The sequence below is a fragment of the Balaenoptera musculus genome, chromosome 8 (genome assembly GCF_009873245.2).
Source record: "Balaenoptera musculus isolate JJ_BM4_2016_0621 chromosome 8, mBalMus1.pri.v3, whole genome shotgun sequence".
Lineage (NCBI taxonomy): Eukaryota > Metazoa > Chordata > Mammalia > Artiodactyla > Balaenopteridae > Balaenoptera > Balaenoptera musculus.
Genome location: NC_045792.1, coordinates 64,205,048 through 64,232,826, shown reverse-complemented (window position 1 = coordinate 64,232,826; position 27,779 = coordinate 64,205,048). Strand labels below are relative to the sequence as shown.

The following is a 27,779-nucleotide window of genomic DNA, read 5'->3' as shown; positions in this document are numbered from 1 at the left end:
GACATAAATCACAGCAAGATCCTTTTTGACCCACCTCCTAGAGAAATGGAAACAAAAATAAACAAATGGGACCTAATGAAACTTAAAAGCTTTTGTACAGCAAAGGAAAACATAAACAAGACGAAAAGACAACCCTCAGGTTGGGAGAAAATATTTGCAAATGAAGCAACTGATGAAGGATTAATCTCCAAAATTTACAACTAGCTCATGCAGCTCAACATCAAAAAAAGAAAAACCCAATCCAAAAATGGGCAGAAGACCTAAGTAGACATTTCTCCAAAGAAGATATACAGATTGCCAACAAACACATGAAAGGATGCTCAACATCACAAATCATTAGAGAAATGCAAATCAAAACTACAATGAGGTATCACCTCACATCCGTCAGAATGGCCATCATCAAAAAATATACACACAACAAATGCTGGAGAGGGTGTGGAGAAAAGGGAACCCTCTTGCACTGTTGGTGGGAATGTAAATTGATACAGCCACTATGGAGAACAGTATGGAGGTTCCTTAAAAAACTAAAAATAGAACTACCATACGACCCAGCAATCCCACTACTGGGCATATACCCTGAGAAAACTATAATTCAAAAAGAGTCATGTACCACAATGTTCATTGCAGCTCTATTTACAATAGCCAGGACATGGAAGCCACCTAAGTGTCCATCGACAGAAGAATGGATAAAGATGTGGCACATATATACAATGGAATATTACTCAGCCATAGAAAGAAACAAAATTGAGTTATTTGTAGTGAGGTGGATGGACCTAGAGTGTGTCATACAGAGTGAAGTAAGTCAGAAAAAGAAAAGCAAATACCGTATGCTAAGACATGTATATGGAATCTAAAGAAAAGAAAAAAAAAGGTTCTGAAGAACCTAGGGGCAGGACAGGAATAAAGACGCAGACGTAGAGAATGGACTTGAGGACACGGGGAGGGGGATGGGTAAGCTGGGACGAAGTGAGAGAGTGGCATGGACATATATACACTACCAAATGTAAAATAGATAGCTAGTGGGAAGCAGCTGCATAGCACAGGGAGAGCAGCTCAGTGCTTTGTGACCACCTAGAGGGGTGGGATAGGGAGGGTGGGAGGGAGACGTAAGAGGGAGGGGATATGGGGATATATGTATACATATAACTGATTCACTTTGTTATAAAGCAGAAACACAACATTGTAAAGCAATTATAATCCAATAAAGATGTTAAAAAAAAAAAGAATTACAAAACTTTTGAGTAAACAAGCTCCAGCTTAGCTCAGGTTCTTCCAAATATTTGCATATTTTTATAGATGCTAAATTTTCATATACAAATGTACTGAGCAAAAAAAAAATAACACAAAGTTATACAATAAAGTTGGTAAAAGAATTTTATTATGTGGCTTAGGTAGGTCTTTGCATACTACTAACAGAAAAGCATTTTTCCACATCTTATTCAACCTAACAAATGATATATTTGTCGTTTTATCTACATGGCTGCAGTATTACACTATTGAAGAAAACCTTCCTTTCATTTGTACTTTGGTGCAATTATACAGTAGATACCTCTTCCTCCAGAAAATAAAAATATTCTTGATCTAAACTTGAAATGGAACAAAGACATTAATAGCAAGTTCCTCGCACCACTTGGTAAAAGATTGCAATAAAAGTCCTAATAATATGTTGCTTAACATACAAAGAAGATGAGACATCTGCCACAGTTTCAGTCAAACCTCGGGAGGAATGGTTCAGCATGTGGGTTTATCTTCCTGGGGTTTTCACATATGATAGGTGGAATTGTACCATAATAAAGAATAGTCACCTTTTGCTCAAGAGACTCAAATAGTGGACTCTTGCAAGGGAAACACCTTTTGGGACATAGTAACGTACAAATGGATAGGAGAAAAAAATTGCCTTAGGAAAAATCCACCACTGTTTGACCAAATACCTGAAATGTTTTTATCACAGCTTTCATATATTAAAAAAGTTTCCTGCGGAGATGAAGCTTATTCATGAAATAAAGCCTAGTCGCTATCATCCGAACCACGTTCTGAGCCCTGATCCGAGGCCTCGTTGTTGGATCCCTCGGGTTCGGATTCATTGCCGGAGCCTCTGCCGGAGCCTCGGCCGGACCCCTCATTGTCAGATGCTCTCTCGGAGTAGCGGTCCGACTCGGCGCTGGGGGACACAGGCCGAGAGTCCATCTCAGAGCCCCCCGAGCGGCTGCGCCCGGACTGCAGGGATTCGTTGTCAGACTGTTCGGAGCCCGAGGGCCTGCGCTTTCTGGCTGGCTGGTCGCTGTCTGAATCCTCATCCGAGTGGTGCCTCCGGGGCCGCCGGGGGCTGCCGGCCTCGCTGCCGGCCTCGCTGCCGGCCTCGCTGCCGGACTTGTTCTGGTTCTCGTCGGAGTCGCTGTCCTCCGAGGAGGCGCCCGTCTTCCGCCGCTGGCCCTCATCGGAGTCGCTGTCGCTGTTGCGGGGATGTCTGGCAAAGACAAACGCGCGTTAGACCAGGGTTCTGGCCGAGGGAGCCTTGACAAACCAGGGGTGCGCTTGAAAAAAGAAGGGCATTTAATGTCTTGACCAGATCGCTGTTGACACAGGTGTTCGTTTTGTGATATTCCTTTGGTGTGCTTTTTTGTAAATGTGATAGGGTTATTAATAAAGAGAGGATTAAAAAGTTAAAAAGAATAAGGCACTTTAGCTCTGAGACAGAACATAGACAGTGACGGGTGACCGCACTGGTCATCCCAGGCACCCTTCATCAGAATGAAGCATTTCTCAATTTCGTATGTAAAATTATGAAAAGGAAGGGATTACATTTATTTATCTTTATAAACCATACACCAGCGGCAGAGGTGCAACCCGGGACCTCACTGGGCTGCAGAGACTCTGAAGAATGCACTCTGTCCCAAGGCTGGCTGGGAGGGAAGCTCCTCTGTGCCACTGCCATCTGTGCTAGAAGATCGCTGAGGAGTGAAGTCACCCTTTCTGTCCCAGGATCTGCTTCTGCTCCGGTGCCCTCCGCCATGACTAGACCTACTCAACATAGGAAGCTAGGGCTAAATAAAAGGGTTCTGCAGCTTGTTTTTGTACTTTTGCCAAAGTTCCCCCTCTACTTATCAGATGTTAAGGGCAGGGGACCTGTGCTAATGCTTGGGGGTGCGGTGGCACCCAGGGAATCTTGGCTTCTTGGAGGAAAGGACATTCCCTTCACCACTGTCACAGCTGCTCCCCCACCAGGGCTGTGGAGAGGAGGACATGCTTCTCCTTGGGCATATTCCTTGGTTTTGGTTTCCATGACAGATATTCCAAGAAAGGAATATTAAATCCTACAGGGTCAGTCTAAGAAGGGTGAGGGAGGTGAAACATACTACTCTCCCTAGAAATGAAAACATCCCTGCAGACCGAAGAAAGAAGGCTCTTTGTTGCTTACATCTGAAAGAAAAAACCTAGACACCCATCACATAACTCATTCTGTTTACACGCTAAGGGCCAGTGGGCCCCTGGGATCTAATTCACTCCATTCCATCTGGCCAAATAAGCAAACACTTCATGAAGGTCTAACCATCACGTCTCTAATCAATGGACCAGTGTAACACTGTGGGCAAGGGTGAAACAGTATTTTAGGGAAAAGCAATCCAAATCTGTGTCAACCAGCATCTTCAGACAAAAAGGGAACTGCAGATCTTTACAGATGCTTTACCCTACCAGACCAGCCCTGCACCAGGATCCTTAGCCCCTTCGACATGCTAACCTCTCACCCCTGCCTCACCTCTAACCAACCAGGGCTCTCTCTTCTTTTTATTTTTTAAAAATTCTTATTATTTTTATTTTTTATTGAAGTACAGTTGATTAGGACTCTCTATTCTTCTTCTAAGACTTAAACAGCCTTTCTTCCACAAAAAAACACCTCAGTAATTCCCCCCACTACCTCAACTCCAGATTACGTGTGGTCACTGAAGAGCAATAAATGCAAAATATAAGTGATAACCCTTTTCCCACTATAATGTAGTTTTGGTTTATTTGTCATTCTCCACTGTCTCTAAAGCACAAATTCCTTGGGGGCAGGGTCAATGTCTTTATCCTCTGCATCCCCAGCACTCAGCTTGCTATCTCATAGCATGGAATGTTCAAATGTCTGTTGAATGAATGAATGAATGAGGCCATCCGAAGAACCCAGCATAGTATGGTATTAAGAGTCTTAGTCTAGGAATCCAAATGCAGAGCTTGAGGGGCAAGTTCAGCACAAGTAAAACAGAATATTGTTTCACCAAGCAGTCTGTGAGCTAGAGGAGTCTACGATAAGCCCTCCACAGAGCAGGCAGTCCTGAGTCATCCCTGCCTGACAAGGGAGGAAATGGTCCAGAAAGTCCCTTCTCCCTGTGACCAAGATCAGGCTACTCTTAATACTTTAAACCAGTCAATGGCAGGGTAGCAAAATGACAGAAAATTTCAGCTAATATCCACGAAGAAATGAGATTTCAGAATAGGTTTCCTTCTTTAAGGGACAAACATTTAGTAGGACAAATGACAAGACTGGAATGAGATGTGTGCTCAGGCTTCTTCCCGCTCTAAGATTCTAAAAGCTGCAGAGATGACATTTTGGCACAGTGACCACTCGTGTTTATCCTTCACTAGGAAGAACATAAGTGAAAAAATTCCTACCCTCATCAGCAATTTCAGTTTATCTTTCATCAGATGAATCGTCACTTGATGATATTATGGCTTTGGATTTTATTTTTCCCTTCATTGAAGGAGGCAGACGTTCTGGCTTGGGCTTGAAGAAAGAAGATCAAACGTAATAGATTAGTCAAGACTCTTTACGTTAGGATGTCTTGTTAAATAGGGTTTGCACTGCAGTGATACTGATACAATCAAACAACAACTGACAAACTTCAAAACAAGTGTCTGTGCTTGAAGACCACTGCAGGGGAAGAATGTATTCTAGTGTACCGCAGCCTTCTATGCCTACTGGGGATGAAAACCATAGTGCTAGACACTTACAGCCTTCTTCTTCTCTGCTCTTGGAGACGGCTGCTTTTTCGGTTTGGGGCCATTTCTGTTTCATCATCATCAGATCCTTCATCTCCCTTCGGAGGTCTAAGTAGTGAACACCAAGAGAAAGTTTGTCAAGATTCACTCATGCCTATAAAACCCCAAGACTTCTGTGCCATTCAAATAGTATTAGTCATTTTGAACACCCTTCTCTACAGGTGCGGCCTTGACCAGACTGTACACCCCCTCAAGGGCAGAGACACAACTTACTCTTGCTGCACGTGGCTCGGGAGTCTGCAAAAACTGTATTTATGCCATGTCTGCTGACTAACTGAGTCACTGTTAAGCCCTCTTATTAATCTAAGATGAGCTTGAATCTTGCCCTTGGTGAGCGACAGAAGATGTGAGAAAAGACCCAGGCTCCAGACTCAGCCTCCTTCCCCTCCTCTTTCTTCCCTTCCAACTACTCATCCCAGGCCTGCTAATATCCAGCCACAGCTTCAATTCCACAGGTCTGAATGCATTCCACAAGCAGAGTCAGACATGGGTTGGAAAGAACAGGCCTAGCTAAGACTGGAGGCTCCCGGACACGGAAGCACCATGGGAGGACCAGACAGCTTAGGGGCACTTCCATGTGAGAGGGGGGCAGGGCACCACTTATCCTAACAGCGGATGGCACTAGGAGGATTAAAAGGCCCTTCTTTCACATAAATTCACATTTTATACATCCTGTAAAACCAGGAGGTGGGCCATTGCTGTTTTACAGAGAGGAAACTGACGCTCAGTGGCTTTTCTAAGATTTCAAAGATGGACAGTCAGTGTGGACGCACTAAGGTTTCTCATCCTAAACTGCATAGATTTTCCAATAAATATTGCAATTTTCAGTCATAAGAAAGGCAATTACGACTGACTCGGACCTCTCAGAAGGAAAGCTGTGGACATGTGTGGAGACTCCAAGCACGCCGGGAATTTGGTAGTGGGGCCCATTTTAGGATTAAAGTAGGAAGTGGGGGAACGAAAGGCTTCCCTGTCTGGGGGGATCAAGTGATTAAAAGGTGTTCACAGATTCTAAACCTAAGATTCAGAAGGTGAAAGGTCTTTTGCCACTTTCATGAGGTGATTTAAAACCCAGGTGATTTAAAAGGTTATTCCATGACACTACCTTCTCCTCTTCTTCTTCTTTCTCTCGCCACCCTCCTCCTCCTCGCCTTCTTGCTCACTACCACTGCCCTTCCTTCTCTTCTTCTTTTTGGATATAGGCAGGTCTTCATCGGTGTCATCGTTGACAAACTCATCAAACTCTCCTCCCTTCTTGGACCGCTGAAACCCAAACAAGACCACAGTCATTGCTTTCCTGGCTGGTGGAACGTGGGTGGAATGCTGAGGTATGAAAGAGGCCACTTCCCATCAGTCCTCTAAGTCAGAGGTCTCCGACCCCCGGGCCATGGCCCGGTACTGGTCCGTGGCCTGTTAGGAACCGGGCCGCAGAGCAGGAGGTGAGCGGCGGGCGAGCGAGCAAAGCGTCATCTGCTGCTCCGCATCGCTTCCCATCGCTCGCGTTACCGCCTGAACCAACACCTCCCCCCCACCCCTCCCCACTGCCACCATCCGTGGAAAAACTGTCTTCCACAAAACCGGTCCCTGGTGCCAAAAAGGTTGGGGACCGCTGCTCTAAGTCACGTGGAAGAAGTGCATGGCGAGGCCCATACTTTAAAAACTTCTAATTGGGATGAATGCCTCAAATAGCAAAACTCATCAACTACAAAGTTGCTACAAGGTAAACTGTACTCAGCTAACAGTGAAATGCATTTCTAAATACTGGATACCATTTAAAGCAGTCTCTGGTGGAAAACTATCTTTTAGCAAAGGAGGAAGCCAAAGCTCAGGACTAAGTACTGAGTGAATTTAACCAATTAGCTTCGTTTCTAACTGGAGTCATATCTTACCCGTCCACCACTGCCACTCTTTCTTTCTTTTGTTGCTTCAGTCTCTCCAGTAAACATAAGAATATTTTTGGTCTTCTCTACGTACTGGGCCCGCTGTTCCAAAAGTTTCTTTTGCTCTTCTTTTTCTCTGAGACGTTTCTCTTCCTATGAGGAAAAAGAGTAGGAAAAAACCGCATCAAAATGTTCTTATGACAAAAAAATCATGGCTACCATCAGAAGAACTTCTCTTTTAACATACAAAGTGTATGTATGCACACCTTTAATTCTAGTATAACCGCAAACACAATACATACCTGTTCTTTGAGAAGTTTCTGCCTTAACAGTTCTTTCTCTTGCTCTTGTTTGGCCCGCAATTCCCTTTCTTCTTCGTCCTGTTTGCGTGCCCTGGCCACGTGGTACTGGGCCTGGCTCAGTAAGTCAGAGCATTGCCTAGAACATTCCAAAGTTAGAGAAATATGTATGTAGCTAGTATACTTTTCATTAAAAAACTCAGAGCATCTGTATTCCTTACACACATTTAAAAGTTTGAAGCAGGATCATTAGGTGATACCTATGGGAAGTCTTTTTTTTTTTTTTAATTCTTCAGCCCTTTTCTTTTTTTTAATTTTTATTTTATCTTATTTTTTTGGCTGCTTTGGGTCTTCGTTGCTGTGCGCAGGCTTTCTCTAGTTGTGGCGAGTGGGGGCTACTCTTCGTTGCGGTGTGCGGGTTTCTCATTGCAGTGGCTTCTCTTGTTGTGGAACATGGGCTCTAGGCGCGTGGGCTTCAGTAGCTGTGGCACGTGGGCTCAGTAGTTGTGGCTCACGGGCTCAGTTGTTGTGGCACATGGGCTTAGTTGCTCCGCGGCATGTGGGATCTTCCCAGACCAGGGATTGAACCCGTGTCCCCTGCACTGGCAGGCAGATTCTTAACTGCTGCACCACCAGGGAAGCCCCAGGAAGTCTTAATTAGGAAAATTAACTTAGTTTCTCATAAGCCAATACTGTCAACTATGTTAAGTTTGCAAATTATAACCATCCTCCCAAAGCACAGCTAAAAAGATTCCCGACACTATCTTTACATGTGACAGATTCAGGAATCGTGTCTTGATTCTGACTACATAGCTGACATTAGTGAAATAGGAAAGTATTTTCCCATACAACTTAAGTACTTGAACTTTGCCATATTCCCTGAAAGGGCCCTTAGGAAAAAGCCTTGGTCCAGGTTGGAGTGTCCCAGAGGGGAGTGTGAAAGACTGACCTCTGGAAGGTCAGAAGCCCGTTCACTACTGTGTCACTCTCCCAGTCCACACTGCTATCACTGCCTCACCCAGAGTCACCTTCCATAAATAGTAACATTACCTGGCTTCTGTAGCAGCGAGGGCCAAATCAAATCTCATTTTATCTCCAACCTTACTCAAGTAACTGAAATATCTAAATAGAATGAGAAAATAAAATACTTTACTTAAAAAAAAATTAATGAAACAGACCCTTTAGATTTTTAATCTGTTCTAAAAAAAATAGTCTGAGAGGAGGCTTACATACTGACTGAAACTTAATGAATACTTAAATGAATGTATTCATGAAGGGCTGTTATCTCAATAGGAAAAATATATATACAACTCACTTAAAAAAGGACTCTCATCAATATACCACTCAATATTAGTAAGTTCATGATGATAAAGTTATAGTTAACGGTATCAGTAAATTCACAAACAACCAAAAATCAATTCCAGCAATGAATATTTACTAAACACCAAATTTACTAAATATGTCAGCATGGAGGTTAGGAGGCTTAAGCCGTGAAAGCACTTACAATCTACTAGGCAAGGCAAGGAATACTTAAACGAGAATTCAAATAAGGCTGGACAAAATCTGAAGAGATGGCAGGTTTTAATTTTACCGTACACTGAACTACCAAATAAGTACTGTAAGGTTACATAAATTTTGAGCTGAGCTGAATAAATTTATTCAATATTTAAGAGGAAAGGTCTTAATCTCAGCTTAAGTAAAACTAATATCGCATAAAAAGACACTAGTATAACAAGTAAAACCAGCATAAGTGGAGTCTAAAAATTTCTAGTGTGTAAAATTCTGGGTCATATTATTGTCAGGTCAATGAAAAATCTAGGGCAAGCTTGCAAAGCCAGCCAGCCAGTTCTAGGGGTCGGACTACAGGATCCAATTCTAGCAGGATCCTGGCTACGGTTGGGTGCCACCTGGCGGAAGCTATCTGCTTTGGCTTAAAAATCACTGGAATGATTCTAATAGAGAATGATCCTCTTTTGAGCCATGTGGGTTTAAAGAAACAAAGCATTTCAGAGGTTGTTCCTACAAAATCTTACCTGTGTGCAAGCTCCAGTTCTTTCACAGCATTGAGTACTTCCTTCAGATTACTCTTTTCATCTTTCAGGACAGAGGTAGCTAATCTTTGCAGGACCAAGGCCACATTAAACATAAGAACTGTATCACTGGGTGCCACGTGTCTAGCCTATAAACAAAAACAAAGCAAATCTTTCATATGGTATAATGACATGAAAAGGATTTTAGTCAAATAGAGTGTTAGGTGTGTAAGTATGCGTAAAACAGGATAAAAAATACAATGCAGCATAGGATTGAGTTCTCTTTTTTACCTTCAGCAGAGTCTGTTTGCATTCCTGTAACTTGCCACACTTGAAGAGGGCCCGGGCCAAATAGAGCACAACTTCAGTGTTCTGGTGCTTATAGAACTTTCTGAGGCAGTTTTCATACTACAATAAAAGAAAAAGTTAATTAAAACACAACAAGGATTAAATGATATTGTCATTTTGTGACAAAATTTCAAGCGATTTTAAAGCTATGTGAAAAGGTATTTTGTCTTTTGCATGGTTAATTTCAAAGACTAATTTGAGAACGATTTTTTACACTCACCAGCATACATTTTTCACAACATAAAAACCTGACAAGAAAAATTACATACTAGAAATAGTTCTTCCATTTGAAATTTCGACCAACACTGAAAGGTTAAACAGATTGGAAGGTCTTTTTTGTATCTTCAGCAATACTATCTAGAACAGGCTCACTGACAACTTATTAGAAGTCATACACCTGGCTCCTAAGGTGCTCTACCACCTTTCTTTAGGACTGGTGGAACCTACTGGCAACGAGAATGATAAGTCTCACTGTTCTGGCTGTTAATTTCTTAGTAAAACCAATATAGCAATACTGGTATTAATTTTGCTGTGAACATATCACTTTCTGACCATGGAACATATCTTGTCATAGGTAAGTTCTTTTTTGTGGAAGATGGTTAGATGGTTTTTCCCTGAATATCTCTAGAAATTAATTTGCAGATCAAGAAGGCCCACCTCCAAAAACACAACCTCTGAGACTACCATATGCAATCTGGGTTCTGTAGGTCCCTGTGACCAGGACCTTTCCAATATTCTTAATACAATAATAATACCCATCCTTTTTAGAAAAATGGTTAACCACTTCCCAGAGCCTATCTTCTTTTTTTTTAAAATAAATTTATTTATTTATTTATTTTTGGCTGCGTTGGGTTTTCCTTGCTGCACGTGGGCTTTCTCTAGTTGTAGCAAGAGGGGGCTACTCTTGGTTGCAGTGCGCGGGCTTCTCGTCGCTGTGGCTTCTCTTGTTGCGGAGCGTGGGCTCTAGGCGCGCAGGCTTCAGCAGCTGTGGCTCGTGGGCTCTAGGGTGCAGGCTCAGTAGTTGTGGTGCACAGGCTTAGTTGCTCCGCAGCGTGTGGGTCTTCCCAGACCAGGGCTTGAACCAGTGTTCCCTGCATTGGCAGGTGGATTCTTAACCACTGCGCCACCAGGGAAGCCCAGAGCCTGTCTTCTAACTTTGGTCAGAAACCTGTTTTTTCTGACCGTAATAATTCCCCCGTAAGAGCATTTTTACTTTTTACTATGCTAAAGATGCTAAGCATGACTCTTTTACTTCAAGTTCAAGTAATCAACAAATATGAAAAGCATAATAAAATTCTATAGCCATGGGCTTTCCTGGTGGTGCAGTGGTTAAGAATCCACCTGCCAATGCAGGGGACACGGGTTCGAGCCCTGATCCGGGAAGATTCCACATGCCGTGGAGCAACTGAGCCTGTGCGCCACAACTACTGAGCCCAGATGCCACAGCTACTGAAGCCCACATGCCTAGAGCCTGTGCTCTGCAACAAGAGAAGCCACTGCAACGAGAAGCCCACACACTGCAACGAAGAGTAGCCTCTGCTAGCCACAACTAGAGAAAGCCTGCGCACAGCAACAAAGACCCAATGCAGCCAAAAATAAATAAATGAAAAAAAAAAAATTCTATAGCCATGAAAACTTATCCCCATGGAGTTTCATTTTAAATGTCATTTAACCTTCCTGAAACTCAGTTCTCTCATCTGAGAAGTAAGAGGGTAAAACAAGCAAACGGATATTAAATCCCACTAACTTCTGGGTACTTACTGCTATGCGAGGCAAACTAGTGCCAAGTATGGTGCCAAGTATTTTTCATTCTGGATGCTCACAAAATTCTATGAGATTAAGGTACAATTATTTCTGTTTTATAGATATGAAAACTGGCTCAGAGAAGATGTCCTTTGTCCAAGACACGCAATTAAAGGTGGAACCAGGACTCACATCTCTGTCTGGACACCAAAGACTGGCCTTAACCATATACAATTATAAGCCTCTGAATAGACACAGTATCGCAAGAGATAGCACCCAGATCCAAGGCAGGACCAGAATGGTTAAGGAAACCAGTGCTCAACAATGAACACAAAATAAAAATATCTTGAAAAATAAGACATTACCATCTGAACGGCGCTGATATATTGCTTTTGTTCCACGTAGATATGTGCTAGGTTCAACCACACATCACTGATATCTGCCGTTGCTTCTCTTACTTGGGCAAATACATCACGAGCTTCACGGAAATATCCTTTGTGGGCCAAAACAGCTCCTAAAGTTATAAAAAGGTTCACAGAATTAGAATTTTCTAATTGTATCCAGAAAAACAACTAGAGAGAAATTCTGATCTACAAACATCCCTCCAAAAGCATTCATTTCACAAATTATTATGGATATCCAAACTGTATAATTACCTATGCCATTAGCAGCATACAGATTCTTTGCATCATTTCTGAGTACTTGTTTGTAGATGGCCAGAGCACGATCTTGATGACGCTTTTCCTATAAAAAGATACAAACATAAAAAAATTCAAGCAATAATCAAATAAGTATCAATTTCGTTTTAAAGAGATGAAAAGAGATTACCTTTTCTCTATCTCGGGTGGGCTGATGCAAAGTTTGGAGCCAGACGTTGCCAAGGGCCAGCATAGAATAAGTGTCACTCTGAGTAGCTGGTTGTTTTAATATCCTCTCAAATTTCTTCTGGCCTGGACCCCATTCTTGTTTTGCCAAATGAAGATTACCAATCAAAGACCAAGCATCCGGATGGTCCTAAAAACACACATATAAAAAGAAGCAAAATCTGTAATTTGGATTCAGAGAGATCAATCATCTTTCCACAACAGCTGATTACTGGAGAGGTTTACAAGCTACATTTACAACAGTGTTTTTCAAACTGAGAGTTGAGATGGATCAGTGACTTGTAACATCAATTTAGTGTTTAGTTATCACCACAAGAAATGCAACAGAATGGAATAAAGTAAAAATGTCAATGTACTGCCTATGGAAAGAGCACAAAATGATTTGTAAAACTTTGATTTCAGTTGTCTGTATACACACGTGTGTATGTACTAGGCTGTGGTGTGAAATCTGTTTCTTACCGTGGGCCACAATCCAAACGTTTAGATGACTTCTATACCCTTTAGTATCTTTAACAAGTAAATGAAAAAAACAGGGAGATGCCAAGTCTAGAAATATGATAGCCATTAAAAGGAAAAACTGATTTACTGGGGGGAAATGGTGAAATAATTATTTTTCAAAGCTAAGAGTTAATATTACCAACCTGATTAATCTGAAGAGCTTCCTTAAACCAATCTGAAGCCTCATAAAAATTTCCTTTATCTCTAGCCATGGCTCCTAGGCGCAGATAGCCTGGAAATATACAAGTTTTCATGTTTAAAATATTAGCTATAAAGTAGAACCATAATTTTAAAGTCATACTTTTGAAACAATTGTTTTTCATTAATACATTAATACAATGAACAGAAAAGTCCCACAGGTGAAAATATATCAAGCATCAATATAACTAATTAATAACCTAATAAGTTCAAGAGCAACTCTGCCACCACCAAGTCTTCCTGTTTGAAATCTCAGATTATCTCTTCCACTCCATTCCCCAGGCTAGCACCCTGGACCAAGTCATCATCTCAAGTTATTTTAAAAGCTTAGCGTTGGGCTTCCCTGGTAGCGCAGTGGTTGAGAATCTGCCTGCCAATGCGGGGGACATGGGTTCGAGCCCTGGTCTGGGAAGATCCCACATGCTGCGGAGCAAATGGGCCCGTGAGCCACAATTGCTGAGCCTGCGCGTCTGGAGCCTGTGCTCCACAACAAGAGAGGCTGCGATAGTGAGAGGCCCGCGCACCGCGATGAAGAGTGGCCCCCACTTGCCGCAACTAGAGAAAGCCCTCGCACAGAAACGAAGACCCAACACAGCCATAAATAAAAATAAATAAATTAATTAATTAATTAAAAAAAAAAAAGCTTAGCGTTGTTCTGTTTCCAATTTCTCTCTGATGCACAGCACTGTGCTTGGCATATGGCACTACAGTGAAAGCACAGACTACTAGGGATTACTAGTTAGAAAACCTGGGCTCTTACTGTGGCTCTTCCACTTAAATAAAAAAAGTGCCACACAAATGTTATTTTCTCCAAAAAGTGTCACTCTCTCCAGGAATCAACAATGGCTTACTACTACTGCCTATCAACTCAGTTCAAATTTAGCCTGACATTCAACTAAAATCTTATTCATTTTAAATCACTTTTGCATCCATAACAGTACAACAGGGGCCAAATTGCTAGCCCCTAATTTGACCAGAGTCAAAACATCATAGCTTTAGGTTCTTTTAAGGGAAGTACAGCATATAAAATATTTTTAGTTAAAACTTACCAAATTTCACATTGTCTAGGTTGTAAAAACTCAAGGTAGGACATTTTTAGTAATAATTATTTCCAGGAAAAGCACTGTTCTTTCTCACTATTATAAACATTGCAAAATGTTTATATGAAATCAAAGCAGGACCCATCATAATGATAAACCCATCACCAAATATGCCAAGGAGTTATTAAAAGCCTAATAAAGGTAGGTGACCCACTGAAGATGGCCTAGTCTATAAACTATGGTCCGACTGGTTTTTAGTTGTTTCTTTTTGTTTCTAGCATAAATTTAACTGAAGCTGCATCTTTTTTTTTTTTTTTTTTTTTTTTTAAGGCCACAAATTTGCCTTGAAGAAAAGGGGGCATATAACCTTCAAAACTGTTTAACTTTTTTTTTTTGGTCGCACCGCAGCTGCACTGTGGGGCTTACAGGATCTTAGTTCCCTGACCAGGGATCGAATCCAGGCTGCCTGCAGTGGAAGCATGGAGTTCTAACCACTGGACCACAAGGGAATTCCCTAAAACTGTTTACTACTGGTTCTAAGAAAGATTTTTTTCCGGCTAAATTTTTTGCTGCTGTTGTGGACATTTTAATACACACACAAAAAGTTTAAAATTCCTACAGTCAACATAATTAGGATGTTCCCGTAAGATGTTTTTATATAGTTTTTCTGCTTCATGGAATTCACACATCGCCTCATACAGCCTGGCTAAATTGTATGACGTGGTAACAGAAATGGCATTGTAATAATGTTCATCATGCTCAGCTTCTGCCTTTGCACGATCCAATGATGCCAAAAAGTATTTCTAGGAGAAAGAAAAGAAAATTACATTGTTAAAAGACTTGGTTGATATATAGGAAAACGTGTGCATTGAACTTGATAGCATAAAAGAAGGGACTATTTCTACGTTCCTACCTTTGCCTCTCCCAGATTTCCAAGTCTGAAATGGAGGGCACCCACGTTATTCAGAATCTCTGGGGGGACATCAGCCTGCACTTTCTCCTGAAGGATCCGTGTCGCTGTTCCGTAGGCTGACAGGGCACCCTGTATTTTCATGGTGGACAGAATAAAGTGTAAGTGAAAATGAGAGGAAGAGAAACACTGCATCAGGCTTACCAAAAACACATCAGGTAGGAGACGGAAAACATGGCTAAATACCTGTATATCGGTCTGTTCTAAGATTTGTGCCAACTCAATCCAAGCTTCAACGTCATCAGGATACTGTTCTGTGACCTTCTTCAAATGGCCCTGGGATGAAAGAGATCATTAAGCTAAAGCATTCCAACTACAGGGTATGACAGTGAAATGTGGTGGCTACTCTACCCTGTTTGATAAGTCAAATGTTAGTTCAACTACAACAAACTCAGCTAACAAAACTGCGTCCATCATATTTCTACTAGCGATAACAAGAAATGAGGAATGCGCATCTAGAGATAGCTAACAGAAAATAAAATTTTTAGATTTTTAAAACATACCTTGGCGATATCTCGTTTTTCTTGGTCTTCTGAGGCGGCATATAGAGAGCCAAGAATTTTCATAGTTTCATAATTATTAGGATAAGCTTTCAAAACTTTCTCAAAGCACTGAGATGCATTCTCTTTGTCACCTCGATAAATGTACATTTGTCCCAAACCAAAAAAAGGCAGCACAAAAGAGGATGAGGCAAACTGTGTGGCCTGATAGTAGTACTGGAAAGCTTGGTCATAATCTTCCTAAAAAATGAAATAAAACAAGGCCAACAATATGTACAAAAGTTTTAAAATGATTTGGAAAACCATTAAAGAATTAGATATTTAGAGAGGGTGTAAAGTTAACTTACCTGGACGTGGAATGATCTAGCCAACTGATAGCAACTTTCTGCTTGCATGGCCTCCACTTCTGTATTATGGAATGCATGGAGAGCCAAGTGCTGGACTTTACTGTAATCCTGAACAAGGAAGATCCAAAACTCAATTGAGTGAACCCAAACAACTCTACCAGTCTCAGTCATAAGACTTCCCAAAATTTCACTTTTAAAATTTGTTCATTGAATGAACAATAACAGCACTGCATCCAGAATTACAATTCATTTTCCTCATTCCCCTTGCTGATAAATTCAGGGAAGATGGGAACTAACAGTTGTACAGTACTTAACATTTCCCCACTACATCTATTACTTCATTTAATCCCCACAACAATCCTGAGGCATTAGTCCCTATTTTTGTGATGAGAAAACCCAAGAGAGGTTAAGTCCTTTATTAACAGTAATGGGAGCAGTTACAATTTATTGAGAACTATTATATCCAAAGCCCTCTGCTAGGTATAATACTTATATTAGTTCTAAGCTTAATCAACCTCCCTGCAAAGTGTGTCATTATTACCATTTTATTGATGGGAAAATAGACACTTAAAGAAGTAAAGTTTGTTATCTAAGGTGAAAAGCTAGAATCTCAATTTAGTGGGGTTTTTTTTTCTGACTCCAAGGCTATTTTCTATCACATGAGGGTAGCAAGCGCCAGCACTTGAACTTGTACTCAGCTCTATTTGAATGCATGGGTCATGACCTTTCTATTAGACCTCACTTTCCTTTGGATTAATCTCCCAAGTGTCTCAAAGTCAGAGTTCATACATCAGGGGTGGAAACAACTTTCCAGTTTTAATAGGAATGTGTTTTATTCATTTGACTAGAAATCTGGTCTGAAGTAGAGTTTTTGTTTGGTCAATGACCAGTTCTGACATTTTTTTTTTTTTTTACATTAGAAATAATAATGGGATTGCAGCTTTTATCAGGAACTGAGTGTTTCACATTAGATAAGTATTTAATATGCATACTACATTTAATCCTAACTACCACCCCTCACATCCTATACAGTAGGTATTATTACTGTTTTACAAGTGAGGCAATTAAAGTTTAGGGAAATTATTAGTTTATTTGCCCAAAGCCACAGAACTATATACAATGGTGATGCCAGAATTTGAACCAAGTGATTCAAACTCCACACTTTTAATTACATGACACAGCCTTTTGGCTTAATTTATATACTGTTCACTGGAATGAGTGTATGGAAATACCCTGCCTACCTTCTAGGGCTGTTGTAATGACAAACTGAGAAAACATATGTAAACATGCTCTGTAAACCTTAAAGACATATATTCAGTGCAAGATGACCTCATGACACCTGGCACAGTGCTGATCACAGATCAGGTGTTCAGTAACACTCAAATATACTGGCTTGATTTACATATTTCACCTATGTAATCTTTAAGGTTCTGAATATACTGATTGTTCTCAGTAGAAGCAAGTCTTTATCTTCAGCAGTGGAAGGGTGACTAGCATTGAAAATTAAAAACTGAGTTATTCTCATTTGGTTCAAGGAAGCTGTCCCAACAGCTGTGAGCACTGACTACTAGATAGGCACTCAAATATTTAGAATCATCCGTCCTCTGTTTTTGTGCTGTTGTTGTTTTTCCAGTAAAAACCAAACTAACTTGTGTAACTGTTTTATCTTAAACAGTAACACTTCATTTACATATGAGATACATTTCCATCCTCTCCCTAAGTAGTTGCCTTTTAGTACTAAAACAGTTATAGCATAAAGCTTAATTAATAATTCATTATGAAAGGGGAGTATGCTTCTACAGCCAGAGAGAGTAAAGCATCATGGCGAATAGCTGTGTGACCTCAGGCTATTAACTCTTGCTTCCATTACATCCACAAAATGAGGAAAATATTACCTACCTCATAGGATTATTTTGAATGTCATATAAATTCACAGCATGCATTTTTAACAGCACTTGGCATTTTGCAAGCATACGATGCATATTAATAGCAACAATAACAGCAACACAGCATCTATTACTAATAAGGATTGATGCAGTTTTGTGAACTTTTACCTAAACTGCTATTTAATTAAAGTTCTTGGTATAATTTAGCACCTGGTTTCAAAATGACTGATTAAACTCATGCTTACTAACTATATAAAAACTTTTTTAGTATTTGAGAAACCTAGAATGCCACTGCTTCTACAGAGTTAGTGGCAACTTAAAAAATTACATCATGATCAACGTGTGAAAATAAACAAGCAAAAATTTCACCATATGCTACACTCTTACTAAACTACTAAGACTATATCATAGATCTGTGCCTGTCTTCTCTCAGCTACCTAGTGACCTTCTTCTAAAAACATAGTTCAAGAGCTTTTTCATTCTTGGTGATGAAAACTCTCCTTAATCACTTCCTCTTTCATTTCTTTACCACAGCAGGGCAGAGACCTTTATTTTTACATTTACATTTGTTCCCATGTCTGTGTTTTCTATGAAACAACTCCTTGAGTGCAGAAACCACGTCTTACTGAACTCCACATCCCTGTCGCAATGTTGGGTACAGTATACAGGGTCAATAATTATTAAATGAATGAATGAATGAATGAACAAACATACCCAGATACTAATTAGTATCCCCAGATACTAATACAAACTCTAACTTGAAAAAAACTCTTGATTCAAATTTCTTTCCAAGTTAAAAAGATAAAGTATCACCGGCAGTACGGAAAAACAAAAATCAGGATTTAAAATTAAACAACTTTAACAAATGATTTCTCCTACCTTTTTGAAGAAAAAGTGATTTGCCAAGTGGTTCAATACCATAGGGTTGCTAGGATCAATTGTATAGGCTCTGGAAAGAAGTTGGACACCATTTTTGATGGAATCAGCCTAAAAGAAAAACAATGATGGCAGGGTTGAGTGAAATATTACTTAAATAGCACTTTTTCAAAGTTTCCTTTATAGTTGAAGAAATAAGATTATAAGATTATTTGTTCAGATAGCAAAATATAGCTCTTGTTTTAGTTAACTTTCACCAGGGATAAAAAATTTCAAACAGTGATGGTGAGAATGAAAATTGGCATAGCCACTGTGGGAAACAGTACAAAGGTTTCTCAAAAAACTAAAAACAGAACTACCATATGGCCCAGCAATTCCACTCCTGGGTATATATCTGAAAAAAACAAAAACACTAATTCGAAATGATACATGCACCCCAAAGTTCATAGCAAGATATGGATACTGCCAAGATAATGGAAACAACCTAAGTATCCATTAATAGATGAATGGATAAAGAAGACATGGTATATATATATAATGGAATACTACTCAGCCATAAAAAAGAATGAAATTTTGCCATTTGCAGCAACATGGATGGACCTGGAAGGCATTAGGCTAACTGAAGTAAGTCAGAGAAAGATATATAATGTATGATATCACTTATATGTGGAATCTAAAAAATACAACAAACTAGTGAATATAACAAAAAAGAAGCAGTCTCACAGATATAGAGAACAAACTAGTGGTTACCAGTGAGGAGAAGGGGGAAGGGGAAACAGAGGGGTGGGAAAGTGGGAGGTACAAACTATTGGGTGTAAGATAGGCTCAAGGATGTACTGTACACCATGGGGAATATAGGTAAGATTTTGTAATAACTGCAAATGGAAAGTAATCTTTAAAAATTAAAGAAAAAATAATAAAAATAAATTCAAATAGTGAGGTAAACTTTTAGAATTTAGCTTTCTTAACAAACTTAACTGCAGAAACACTGGGCATTTTCTGCCCTTTGAAATTGGGTGCATGTAGTAAATATTGATATCACTGTCCTAAATAATTTACTGCTAAGGCAAATAATAGAAAAGACTCCAAAAGATTGCATTTTTTAACAGCTCTGTTGAGATATAATTCAATATATAATTCAATACTATTCACCTGACAAATCAGTCAGGAACTAGACAGTTTTTTCACCCACATACCTCTTTATTGTTGAGTTCTAGAACAGCCAGTCCCACCAACGCTCCCACACATTTGGAATTGAGTTCCAGGGCTCTGCTGAACGCCAGACGAGCCTTCTCCAATTTGTTAAGTTTCACAAAGCAATGGCCCATTCCTAAACGAACTTCCGCTACAAAAATAAAATCAAGTCATTCAGTCTGTCAAACTAGGGCATTTTTAGGATTCAAATTTTTTTATTTTTAATTTTATTTATTTATTTATTTTATTTTTGGCTGTGTTGGGTCTTCGTTTCTGTGTGTGGGCTTTCTCTAGTTGCGGCGAGCGGGGGCCACTCTTCATCGCGGTGCACGGGCCTCTCACTGTCACGGCCTCTCTTGTTGCGGAGCACAGGCTCCAGACGCGCAGGCTCAGTAGTTGTGGCTCACGGGCCTAGTTGCTCCGTGGCATGTGGGATCTTCCCAGACCAGGGCTCGAACCCGTGTGCCCTGCACTGGCAGGCAGACTCTCAACCACTGCGCCACCAGGGAAGCCCCAAAATTTTTAAAATGCTTAAACAGTCTCTATTTATGAGTTGCAAAATCGCAGAATTAACCTCAGTACAACTACACTATAAAATCTTCGGGTGTATCACATACTTGGTTTCACTGGAGGTCAGAGCATACCACTCTCCCCTCACACTTCCCAACCCTTACCCCCTCATCAGGGATACCTTTCTCACCACAGAACAGAACACCTATAAGAGTGGTATTTTTCTTGTCTTCCAACGCTCCTGGCTACACTGTACCTTCAGTATCTAATTTTTAAAGAGCAATTTTTAAACAGAGAACAAAAAGCTTCATTAAGGCCTTAAATATAGTGACTGACTACGTGCACATCTGCAGAGCTATGCTTATAAATGCTTCCCAATTTCAAAGCCATGCCAAAACACAAGCATGTTTCTAAGGATAACCTCTCCACTGCTCACTGGATCCTACCCCTTCTCATCTAAAGACACTGCTCCTGCAACCCTGCCCTATTTTTCCCACGTCATCAAATTTTCCCTCTCAACTAGATCATTCTCATCCATATACATTCTCGCATCTTAAAAAAATCCCCTCTTGATTCCATTTCCCTTTCCAGTTGTCAATTCATTCCTACTCTTCCCTAGATAGTAAAACTCCTTGAGAGATCTACATTTGCTGCCTCCCAATTCCTTTCCTTCCCTTTTCTCTCTTGACTCCACCCCAATGAGTATCTCACCTCTACCATTCCAGTAAAACTGCTTTATCAAGGTCACTAATGATTTGTATGCTGCCAAATCCAATGATCAACTTTCATTCCCTATTTTACTCGGCCTAACAACAGAATTTGACACTGACACCCTCTCCTTCTGGAAACATTTTACATTTGACTTCAAAATTTGCTAAATGAATGAGATTTTGGAAAGAAAAATAGTATAGGGCAAAAAGATTATATTATGATCTACTATGCAGCTTTTGAATCAAATATCAATATTTTAAGTTGGATCATACCCAGCCTAGACTTACAGTTTTTCTCTTACCTGGACATCCCGGGTTAGTTCGCAAGGCTTTCTTATAGTAAGCGAGAGCTCCTCTGTAATCTTTCTTGTTGAATGAAATGCAAGCTTTACCTGTAATGATTTTTAAAAATAAACATGCACTTATTAAAGAACACAAGTCTCATATGCTCTCTACTAACTCACCTAAATCAAATATATTTCTCAGTAAGAAATACTTGAAAATAGTAAAAATGATTTCATATTTAAACTTGTTTTCCATGAGGGTATATTAATCTATGCCTATAAATAGAACAGTACTATATTATGTTAAATGTTATAAAATAACTAAAGTAGCTTAGAGTTGTCCAAATAGATTGTTTATTGATGCTTCAGAAGTGGATAACAAATTATGCTTAACTGGTATATATCTTATTTCTGTAATTTCAACAGAAACAATGATCTATTGTAATAGTTTTATTTGTAATAAGGTAAAGCTCTTCTACTTTGCTGCCCAGCCCAGTTACTAAGGAGTCATCGGCAAAGAAATACATTCTAGGCACAGCTGAAAAATACAGATTCCTAAGATGGTTGCCGAAAATGACTTACCGAGAAGGGCTGGAATGTTATTTGGAGACTGGTTGAGAACGAAGTGAAATTGTGCATCAGCCTGATCCATTTTGTCACCTTCAAGTAGGCAGAAGCAGGCTCTTCCCAACAAATGGTTCTGAAAAAGTAATGCATCACCTTAGACTTGACTTTATCCAGGACTAACCACAATTTAACACAAACGTGTAACATGAAAATGAAAACCATGTAGGAAGGAAGCGGAGCATCACACAAATTCCTCTATCAGTGTAATGTGTTTAAACTACCAGTAAGCAATTCTTAATTGCAAATTGAGGAACTATCCTGAAATGCAAGCTGTCTGTGCCAGGAACGATGACGAAAAGAAAAGTTCAAACTCCCTAAAATATGCTTGAAGTTCACCTGAGGATGTTGGAATTACCAACTCAACATGTGGATAAGTTTCACATGCTAAATTTGCCCATATTACTTCAACAGTACAAGGACCAAAGAAATTTCTATTTTATTAAGAAACTCTTCTTTTTGACTATTCTTATCAACTACGTTATTTTAAGAAAAACTGAAAGAAAATCTGTTGCCTATTATACACATTTTACTTTCATGTGGTACTTTTTTCCCTTTCATAAATTCAAAGACATCTGACTTAATTTACCTGATCATACATAATAATTTTATCTGCCATCGTATACAATAGGGTGGCCTGTGTAATAAGATCTTTCTTGTTGTCCTTATTCTTCTCCTTCCGAGCCTGTTGTACATAATAGGCTGCCAATGTATCCAAGCAAGTCATCTGGTCTTTTTCATGGTCTCTGTAGTCCAAATTGCCATCTATACGCGCTGCTTCCAACAACTTTACAAACTCTTCTGTTTTTCCTTGCTTGTAGTATTCCAGCTATAAGGTAAAGAATCAAACTAGAATTACTGGAGGATATGTCAATACAAAAAGTTGTACACAAATGTTTATAGCAGCTTTATGTGTAATAGCCCCAAACTGGAAACAACTAAATTGTTGATCAAAAGGTGAATGGACAAACTGTGGTCTATCTGTATAATGGCTACTGCTCGGCAGTAAAAAGGAGCTATTGGATACATGCTACAACATGGATAAATCTCAAACTAATCTTTAGTGACAAAAAGCAGATCAGGGGTTGCCTGGGCACTGTGGAGGGGCAAGGGAGAGGTGGGAGGAAAGTTTTAGGGGTGATGGATATATTCGTTATCTTGATTGTGGTGATGATTTCACAGGTGTACATATATGCTAAAAATTCTCAAATGGTACGTGTGAAATATGTGCAGTTTACTATAGATGAATTATACCTACTAAAGCTGTTTAAAAAATTATAATCACTACAAATGCTTCCATCTTCTTACCTAGCAATAGTTGATTTCAAACTAAATCAGAGCCCAAGAGAGAAAGCAATAGTGAGAGGGTATAAAGAATTCCAAAAAGAAAACTTGGGTTCTAGTTATAGATCCATCAAAAATTTTTTATGACTTTGGGTCTGCTGAATAACTTCCCTGGGCATCTGTTTCATTTATTAATAATAAAAGGAATATCCACCATTTATTAACCCCTTACTGTGGGCCACAAACAATGCCAGGAGCTTCATATACATTATCTCTAATCTGTACAACCACCCTTAAAGTGAGTGCTAACAACCCCCTATTTTAGATGAGGAAATAGGCTCAGAAGGTAGGTCATTTGTCTAGTTAGTAGCCGAGTTGGAATTTGAACAAAGGACTCTCTAATCCCAAAGCCTACATTCTTTCTTGTGTAACAACCTACAGCCCACAATGCTTCATGAATTTATTTTACTACAGGTGCCATGCTAACCCTCCAAGCCTTCAATTTTCATGTAAGTGCCGTTAAAGGAGGCATCTGTACTAAAAAATACTAAGTTCCCTTCTGGTTTTAAAAAATATGTGACAAGCATTAATGTCTTGTTCTCCAAAGACTAGGAAAACTTAGCACTTTAAGTCAGGAGGGCACTGCTTGTCACTGAAAGTACCTCTCTGTAAATCCATACCCAAGAAACTTTTTAAGAGTTAGGCTTGAGCACTGGACACAAGCCCGATTCCAGATCCACTTCCCTGACCCTTCAAGGTCAGAGGCCTCCTGTGTATCTTTACATGAAAGGGACCTGTGACAAACTTGCTTAGGAATAATGATCAAAGTATTTACTATATTTTATTCATAATCATTTACTATAACGTTCCCACAAAAAAGAAACATCATTATGCAGCTGGTGCTGGGGAGGGCAGAGGGTGTTAGGTTGTTTAAATTGTGGCACCTCATTTTTTCTCAGTTTATCTACAAACCATAAGCCAGTCTTCACTGAGTAATCATTAAATAATCAAATGCTCAATATAGAGTACTCTTTAACTTAAATGAATTCTGCTTTTACCAACATATACTAATTTACCAGAGGCCAACACATCACTTAGTAAACTGGTCTTTAATACAATTAACTTCCATATACATGGTGCTATCTATCATTCACCCAAGCTGGCTATTACTGTATCTGAAAACAGAACCACGTATTTTTTCCAGTCAACATATAAAAAATATTTGTTACGTGAATACTCACCGCCAAAGCAATCCATATGTGCAGTTGTGTGTGTTCCTGTTTCAGAATACTGATAACTTCATCTCCCTCCGGTAACTGATCGAAGTCAAGTTCAATGACCTAAAATACAAAATGTAGGTTTTAACTCTTATTTTTCTTTTTAAAATTCACATTTCTTCTTTGACTGCTGCTTTCCTAAAGATACATCAGTATGGTTATACATAGGATTTGTGTTCACTTTCAATAGGGCTGAACAAGCATACATTAAGAAACGTTTAAGGAGCATATGACAAATACGTTATATGGTAATATTAAAGCATAGCAAACAAACCCTGCTAGTTGTCCTCATGTCACTAGAACTATAAAATGCTACGGAAGCTTTGCTTACTGAAAAAACTAAAAGGAAACCCTGTGTAACGTATAACGCAGGTAAAGTACAGATAAGCACCCCAGAGACTCATGCCACAGACTCTGAGACTCGGTCTGACAACTTTTTTGTTTTAATTTATTTTTATTTTTGGCTACATTGGGTCTTTGTTGCTGCACGCGGGCTTTCTCTAGCCGTGGGGAGCGGGGTCTACTCTTCATTGCGGTGTGCATGGGCTTCTCCTTGCGGTGGCTTCTCTTATGCCTAGAGCACAGGCTCTAGGCATGCGGGCTTCAGCAGCTGTGGCTCGCAGTCTCTAGAGCACAGGCTCAGTAGTTGTGGCGCACAGGCTTAGTTGCTCCGCGGCATGTGGGATCTTCCCGGATTAGGGATCGAACCCATGTCCCCTGCATTGGCAGAAGGATTCTTAACCACTGTGCCACTAGGGAAGTCCCGGTCTGACAACTTGAGAAGCACAGTCCTAGAGGCAATGCAAAGTTGAGTGCCACCGTACACACTAATCATGGAGGCATCATTTGTGTCACACACACTCCTGAATGTGGCACAAAAATAACAGTAGGAAAATGTTCTGGAATTAGATAGTGGTGATGGTTACACTACTAAAAACCACTGGATTTTACGGTAAGTGAAACATATCTCAATATTGTACCTCAATCAAAAGTAAGAGTATGAGATATCCAATAAGACAACATCAAAAAAAAAAAAAAAAAGACAACATCAGTTCTGAGGGCTTTACTCAGACAAGCCATAGGCCACCCATAAAAGAGGCGACAGGAAGGGAGACGGGGTTAATTCTATCAGCACACTGCAGCGGCTATTATCTTGGGGTCTCTATTTCGTTGATGGAGCCTTGTGTGGCAGATGTGGTGCACCATGACACTCGAGTTTCTAAGGGAGGAAGGGCGACATCCTATATATTCCCAGGGAGAGACACTTAGTTTGAGTAGCAGAGAGAACACAGTGACATCTGCGCCCACCTCTGTGATCTATGAGGTGCCTTACATTTTATCAGGCACTGTCACACCCCTCTGCTCCTGAATTAGGAAAAGAGCAGAGTACTGTCAAATACAGACAGGTTGGTGGGGAACTTTCAAGAACTTCTCGGGGTGGCTTCGAGGTTGCGGGGACCTGATGTTCCCAGCCTGGGAGGGCGCAGGGGCTGGGGAAAGACGTGATCGGAGCTTCGGCCGGGTAGTAGGATCTGGGGAGAGGGTGCTCTCGCTTCAGAAACGAAGTCGAGAGAAAGGGGGAGGGGAGATCGTCCAAGTTCAAGGTCCCCACCCTCCCCCATTCTCGACACTTACCTCGTCAGTGTCCCGGAGGGGAATCTCAATGGATCCCCGCGACATGGCGAGATCAGAAGGCGAGCGGGCGCCCGGCCCCGCCGCTCCGCAGCTGGTGCTCCTGGCTTCTGGCTCGTCCAGAGGCTAGCGGTGGCTCGGGCTCCGGTCGTGACTGCCGCCCCGCGGCGCCGCCGAAGCTCGGGCTTCTCCTTCCCGTCAGCAGCTCAGACAACGAACAGCAGACGGAGACCGGCGACTTCCGGCAGCCCCGCCCCCTGCCCCGGAAACTTTCTCCGCGGGAGGGCCTGTCCGATGGTAGGGCTCCTCCTGTGGCTCAGGTTCCCCGACTTTAGGAGGAGCGCTTAGAGGCTTCCGTTTGGCCTGCCCACCTTTCCGAGGACCTGAGGCTACTGAACCTGAAGCCTCACTGGCGCCAGAATTAATACGCCGAGGGCGTATCCGCCCCGCCCTACGGTGGGCGGGGCGACGAATGAGGCGCGGATTCGGGGCCTGGCCACTGACTGACATGGGAATTCTGGCCAATTATAGCCATCCTTTCCTGATCCTTACTCTGCCCCCCGAACGCCGGACTTGGCCCCTGCCAGGTGGGCCTGGCCAGTCTCGTTTTACAATCTGTTGTAGATTGCCATGAATAATCCAATCATTAATTCCTTAACCCAATCATTGGTTGCTCGTTTAGCAGCTGCTATTCGTTTGTCATACATGTGCTACCTTTGTGACCAGTTTAAATATGAATGTTACAATGAATTCTGTAATCATTGTGGTAGTTCATGTATTTTGTGTGGGTTTTGTTTTGGGGTTTTTGTTTTTGTTTTTGGTTCTTTGAAGCATATGAGAATCTGCTAGATTTGTGATTTTAATAAAATTGTTGAAGAATTGGATTAAATTTGTAATCAACGTTTTGATTAAATTATAGTATTTGACTAAATATATCTTAATTAGTGTTTTCATTAAATTATAGAATGTGATTAAGTTAGATTATAATCAATGTTTTGATTGAACCAGAGAGGAATCTGATAAAATAGATTTGTAAACACCGTCAGTTTTACCAAGTACCTCTTATATGTATCGGCTTCATCTCCACCACCTCCATTCTAGCCCAAACCAATATCATCACTTTCCTGCCATAGTCTCCTGTTTTACCCAATACTTCATCCACTCTTGGTCCCAAACTCCAATCCAGTTTCAGCATGTTACACACCTATCTTTAAAAAAATACCAGTTTGATGTTTGTGTTTCCTCCCACCTCCCGCAAAACCTTTAAGTGGAAACTTTGTTAAATTTAAGTTTTGATTAGTTGTCCAATACAAACATAATACTAGCTATGTAGGTATGTAGGTAATTATAAATTTTCTAGTAGCCACGTTAGATAAAAAGAAGTAGATGAAACTAGTTTTAGTAAAATATTTCGTTTTCCCGATATATCCAAAATATAACTTCAACATGTAATAAATATGAAAATTGAGATAGCTTACATTTTGTTCATATTGTCTTGGAAATCCAGTTTGTACTTTACATTTATATACTTAATTCAGTTGCTTAATTTTAATTGGAACTACTGGACCTGTATTTAGATTTCATAAAATTTGCAGCTGAAAAAAAATAGATCCACATACTTGAGTTTGCCAAGCATACTCAAAAGTTTTCCAATAACTGAATCAATTATCAGGTTAAAATGAAAATTTTCAGTTAATTAAAAACAAACAAAATTTAAAAGTCAGTTCC

General features: G+C 40.3%; 1 protein-coding gene across 1 annotated transcript; it reads right to left on the bottom strand.

Annotated features, from left to right (window-relative positions):
* Positions 1 to 1,361: 1,361 nt before the first annotated feature.
* Positions 1,362 to 26,425, bottom strand: CTR9 (CTR9 homolog, Paf1/RNA polymerase II complex component). Its single transcript, XM_036861412.1, is given in 26 exon segments — positions 1,362 to 2,468; positions 4,651 to 4,762; positions 4,990 to 5,045; positions 5,048 to 5,085; positions 6,143 to 6,300; positions 6,927 to 7,070; positions 7,220 to 7,355; positions 8,267 to 8,338; positions 9,250 to 9,395; positions 9,538 to 9,654; positions 11,703 to 11,851; positions 11,994 to 12,081; positions 12,166 to 12,351; positions 12,863 to 12,951; positions 14,577 to 14,760; positions 14,871 to 14,999; positions 15,114 to 15,203; positions 15,431 to 15,667; positions 15,775 to 15,882; positions 18,540 to 18,647; positions 19,733 to 19,881; positions 21,253 to 21,342; positions 21,817 to 21,934; positions 22,448 to 22,687; positions 24,384 to 24,482; positions 26,055 to 26,425. Coding segments are annotated over 26 exon segments (3,549 nt in total). The 5' UTR covers positions 26,100 to 26,425; the 3' UTR covers positions 1,362 to 2,007.
* Positions 26,426 to 27,779: the final 1,354 nt, after the last annotated feature.